The sequence below is a fragment of the Sorghum bicolor genome, chromosome 1 (genome assembly GCF_000003195.3).
Source record: "Sorghum bicolor cultivar BTx623 chromosome 1, Sorghum_bicolor_NCBIv3, whole genome shotgun sequence".
Classification (NCBI taxonomy): domain Eukaryota; kingdom Viridiplantae; phylum Streptophyta; class Magnoliopsida; order Poales; family Poaceae; genus Sorghum; species Sorghum bicolor.
Genome location: NC_012870.2, coordinates 27,730,696 through 27,736,543, shown reverse-complemented (window position 1 = coordinate 27,736,543; position 5,848 = coordinate 27,730,696). Strand labels below are relative to the sequence as shown.

General features: G+C 39.5%; 1 protein-coding gene across 1 annotated transcript; it reads left to right on the top strand.

Annotated features, from left to right (window-relative positions):
• Positions 741 to 3,543, top strand: LOC110431982. Its single transcript, XM_021451865.1, has 3 exons — positions 741 to 1,016; positions 1,173 to 1,451; positions 3,154 to 3,543. Exons 1-3 carry the CDS (start codon positions 999 to 1,001, stop codon positions 3,199 to 3,201), a joined length of 345 nt encoding a protein of 114 aa, XP_021307540.1. The 5' UTR covers positions 741 to 998; the 3' UTR covers positions 3,202 to 3,543.

Below are 5,848 nucleotides of genomic sequence, written 5' to 3'. Positions count from 1 at the left end.
CAGATGAGTAGGGGACCGTGCCCCGTCGATTATGGTTAATATGCTCTGTTTTTTGCGTTTTTTATTACTCTGATTTGGGTATCCCTTTTTATGGTACCCAACACTTTGTTTAGTTGGTGAAAATTTTTGGATTTGGCTACTATAGCAGTTTCGTTTGTATTTAATAATTATTGTTCAATCATGAACTAACTAGATTTAAAAAATTCATACCATAAATTATAGGTAAACTGTATAATTAACTAGTTTTTATTTACATTTAATGCTTTATGTAAGAATCTTATAAAATTTTGGGAATTAAACAAGACCATAGAAAAAAAAGAAAAGGACTATATCGAGTCTGAGGCTTTGTTTATATCAAAAAGTTTTTGGATTTTGACACGATATTATTTTTATTTTTATTTAGCAAATATTATTTAATTATAAAATAATTAGATTTAAAAGATTTATTTTGTGATTTATAGATAAACTGTATAATTAATTTATATTTATATTTATATTTAATAATATATATATACTGCAAGATTCAATATAAAAATTTGAAAAGTTAGTTTTTAAGGTAAAAAGACGAAGGCGGCGCATGGAGTCATCAGGTCGCGGCTGACCGTTGACGATGTTAGTGCGGCATGGGGGCCCACAGGTTGTGGCCGACCTTTCCTACTTTTCCGTTCGTGCCGGGCCCACTCTCTGCTGGGCTCTGAAGCAATTCCCGTTGCGTTTCCCAAGCGGGCGGGCGGGCGGGCGGCTCACGCGCCCGATGTGTCAGTCCGTCCGCGGTCCGTCGGGGCGGGGATAGGCAGCTAGTACTATCGCCTTCTTCCCCACTTCTACTTCCCCCGCTTTTTATAACCGACGTCTCCTTGGCCTGGGACGCTGCTGCTGCTGACACTGCTCCTCATTGATTGATTCATTGATTTCCTCCACCATTCAGCAGCGCTCACAATCACAAGACAAGCTTACAGGCGAGGGGTAGGGAGAGGCTCACCAGGTGCTCAGCGTTCATGGAGAACCGCAAGGAGGTATGAGCATGAGCACGCTTCCTGTCCTGGGGAAAGTGATTTCCTTGTTCTTACTTTCTTGAGATCTTGGGATTCATTCCTGCCTTCCTCCCGTCCGTATTTTGACCCCATCGGGGCGGGGCAACAATCTGAATCGGGCCGCTCCGCTGCTTGCAGGAGCAGCAGGGCGCGGCGGTTGGGTGGATGACCGTGCCGGCGTTCGGGGACTGGGACGTCAAGAACGGCGCCGTGCCTGACTACTCCATGGACTTCTCCAAGATCCGCGAGATGCGCAAGCAGAACAAGCGCGAGCTCTCCAGGGCCAGCCTCGGCGGCGACGAGGACCTCCTCCAGCAGCAGCAGCAGCAGCAGAGTAGCAAGGCGCAGCCGCCCAAGTCCTCCGCCGTCGTCGCCGACGACCACCACCGCCGGCCGCTGCACGACGACTCCCCTACGGTAACAATTCTGGATTAATCAACTGTCTTTCACTCGTACCACTAGCCAGTAGCCCATACCCCAGCAGAGTTTGTGAGGCAGAGTGCCTTCTTTCACCTTGTCTCGCTCGCTCACGCCTCACTCGTCTCACCTACCAAAATCCGGTTGGCTTGGCTGTAGTTCAATTGCAGGGCGTGGAACTGAAGCAACCGGAAAGTATGTTTACACTTGAAAGGATTCGAATTTCTTGATCGACTTTTTTGATGTCGTGTCGAGACAAAATCGAAAATTTAATTTAACATAACACACAGTACAACTATTAGCACCTAGTTACTGAATTGTTAGAAGACAGAAGCGAGCCTAGTTTCAGTTGTTCTAGACAGACCACTGCGGTTCTGAAAAGATCAGACAGTTCAGGATGGGTGTATAACGCAGCTAATTTTTATACTTTTTTATACTTTTTATGCCCATGAGAAGGGACCAACCGAGTACCACCATCACATCCGTAGAATTGTCATGTACAATTTTTAGCAGCGATTGACTGGCCCTACGGCTTTGTTTAGTTCCGAAAAGTGAAACTTTTCGGAACTGTAGCACTTTCGTTTGTTTGTGACAAATATTATCAAATTATGATGCGGCAATTGCAGATACAACAGGCTAGTGCATCCAATTATGCGCATGCAGTGTACAGTAGTAGCAGTAGTAGTGATTGGCTCAACTTTGGATGAAAAAGACAGCCTCATCAATGTCTTCCTAGCCTCCAAATCTGCATTTGTCTGAATCGTTAGCTGTACTGATCTATGGGCCACGTCGTTGTCCATCTGGAGGGAGAAGGTTATCTGGGCAAAATAAATAAATCAGATTTATGTTTGTACCTTATTTGATGGTGTACAACAACGTCACCCATCCATCAGTGGATGGTTTTAGTAGCTTCAGCATGATATTGGTCCAATTGCCAATTGCATTTGTTGCTGACTCAGTGGGAAGCAGGAGTTAATGGGTTTGGGAGCACTCACGTGTGCATCAACTTTTCAGCAATTTGTTTTCCCTCTGAAATTCATAGAATATATTGATGTGTGGGTTTGCATAGATACTAAACGACCTCCCATGGACGCTCCTTTTATGAGTCCAATTTTAACTAACCTTACCAGTAGACGGCAGTGATGCGGCGGAGTACAGTGATCTGAATTAATAAGGCTATGGGCAGCTTTTGGGAATCGAATTCCCAAAGGGTGTGATTAGTGCAGGTGGTTATAGATGTTTTCTTTTTTAATGAGAAGAAACTAGATGTGGTTTAGTTGGCCACGATAAAGTAAAGTCATTCCCTTCTAGAAAAGTAGTTTGGCTCGTTACTTTCAGGTGGTGATGAGTGCATGACTTGTATTGTTGTTGGTTTATTATCTTGTTGATGTGCTACCTGATGAAGAACTGCAGGCACAGTTAACTACTCGTAAAGTGTGTGCCAATGTGTCGTTCACTGATATTAGTGACCCATAGTTTGACATATTCCACATACCCATGAGGACCACATGTTTTTTTTTTCAGATTCTCAACATGACATTTTCAATGTCTTGCATGCCGAACTTTCCCTTGGATTACCATCATGTGTTCCATTGCTTAAGATTGACCAACTGTAGCAATGTTTCCACCACCAATCTTGCATGTAATTGACTGGTGCTGCCAAAGACTGGCCAATAACTCCAATCTATTGCTATCGATGCAGGGAAGGAAGAAGTTCCTGAGCTATTTCCATTGCTGTATCAGAGCATGAGGAATTCCAAAACTTCCTGCAGTGTCACAGCACATAACTCCTGTGCAAATAGCTGTTAGATTTCTTCTGTACTGTAAAGTCTGCATAATTTGTAATCCTCCTCTGGTTCTGTAATCTTGTCACTCATGCGAGCGATGACGAGAGCAAGGACGGATTGCAGGGAAGAAAAGCTCATGGTTCATGCTGTGTTTTTTCTTCCTAGTCAAAATCGATGGCTCGCAACTTTTAGTGCAATGTGATCTGAAAAGGATTGGATCTGAAGGTGTGTGGCGTGTTTTGGTTGTAGGAATTTGTCTGCGCTTGAGATGATATATTGAATGTCCGTCCCGTTCTTCCCTTTGACTTCTTTATTGTATGCATCTCTGAATTTTATTTTTTTTATCTAGAAGAACATCTCTGCATACATGTTGCTCTGCCGTAGAAGCAACAAGGTCTTCGATAAATACGACTATAAGCAGCTGTTTCCATGTCGAAAACAAGTAGTAAGAGCTTGTCCTCGTTACTAGATTTCCATGTGTGTGCCCACAAAAAAGGGACCAACATGGATTGCAGTGCGTGTCCGTGGTCGATCTGGACTGCAGGTCATCTCATCCTCGGAGCAGTTGATGTACGGAGCAATGGTGGATGTGAAAGGTCGGCAGCTTCACCTTCACGGTATCTGGTGTGAACAGCAGCAGAAAAGTATACAATATTCATGCATATCTTGTTTTTTTTTTGAAGTGATAGTAGATCAGCGGCTGGGGATCTTCGTATTTTTTGAATTTATTTTAAAATTTAACAGCGATACGCTTTTATTGATAGAGGATATCCTCGTCGACAGTGAGAAACTTGTGGTGACATCATGGATCTCGTGATGTACCGGCTTAATCCTTCTGAGATGCTCATAGGAGTAGTGTTTGCGTATGTGCATTTATAGGGAGTGAGTGTGTGCGCGTTGTGAGTGTTTGTGTTATACTGTATAATTCTTAAAAAAAAACTTAAATCTTGTTTTCCTGAAAAGGTTTGACATATATGGAGTGAGCGTGGATGCTAGAGCTAGTTTGCAACGAGGTGCACTTTCTAAGACTAATTTTAATGGAGTTTCAACATAGTTTCATAGATATTAAATATGTTAATAGGGATAAAACCTCTTCTACACAGTTTTAAAAATATAGATACATTGAAAACTAAGTCATGAAACTTCCACGTGGCCTAAGCAGGTGCTTAGGACTGTTCTCTCTAGTTTTTTTTTTTCATCTCTCAAGTTTTCTAGCTTACTTTTAAAATTTTTAATGAACTTTTCTCCAAAACAACGTATCTATTTAGAAATTTGTTTTAACTACAGCATTTCTTAGAATTAATGCAAAAAATAAGATCCAACATAGTTTTTTTTCTATTTTATTTTTTATATAGGTAACTCAAGTTTTTATAAAAAAACTACTACAATGTTATGAGTTTACCCTTTTAACATTTTGATTTCACTATATCAACGTTGGACTGGGATTTGAATAAATGCTGAATCTAGTATTTCAAAATGTTGATTATCCTTGCTCAATATTTGTGTGAAAATTTTGAATTAGATTTGTTGTGAGAGAAAAATACTATTTCAAAAGTATTGCTGCTAAGTTCAAGCAAACAAGAAAGCCTTGATTTTGGTGTATATCTATCTTTCATAGGATCTAGTGCCTAACTAGACCGTGATGGATCAAGAAAGCGTGAGGGGATGGAAGAACTAGGTTAGAAATGTTTCTAGGGACCACTCACTACTATACAAGCGGGTGGCCTGGTTGCCCACCTCGATTAGTCAAGAACCAAGGTGGGGATTGTAATAACCGTCTCGGTTAAAATCTATTAATCAAGGCGAGCATTATAATACATCTGTCTTAGTTAATCATTAAACAAAGTTGGTATTCTAATACAACCGCCTCAGTAATAGTCATTAACCGAGGCAGCAACTTAAGGCCACGGTCTCCATTAATCAATTAACCAAGAAGGACGTCTTAAGATGTCCACCTTGATTAATAATTGCATCAAAAAATAATTCATAAATTTTTCATATGAACTCGGATGAAAATAAACTTTGTAACAAAATTGTAGCATTTGATGAGACCTATAATTTTGTAGCTGAAAAGTTTTTGAATTGAAATTGTTTGGTCCCAAAATATTATTGTAACTGCACATATTTTAAAATTTGGAATTTAAATTATCAAACAATCTCAGATGTTGACATTGTCTATACAAAAGTTGTAGTTCTCACTAAATCTACAACTTTGTAGTTATAAACTTTTAAATTTAAAGATGTTTAATGTCCCATGCAGATATGTGTTTGAATGTTATAGGTTTTAAAATTTAAAATTTAGAATTCCTAAATGAACTCAAATGTTCACATAGTTAATATCAAAGTTCCAGCGGCCGACCTGATCTATATGTTTGATATTGACAAGTTCTTTATTTAAAGTCGTCTTGAGTCTCAAATATGTGTTTGAAATTTAAATCTTTTGAGACTTTATTTTTTGAATTTTTTAAACTTTCTCTAAATGGAGATACATCCTATACTAAAGTTGTAGTACTTGACAAGATTTAAAACTTTATACTAGTTAAAAGTTTTTTTTTCATTTGAGTTCATTTAGTAGCTAAAATATTCAATATAAGATTATAAAATATTGAT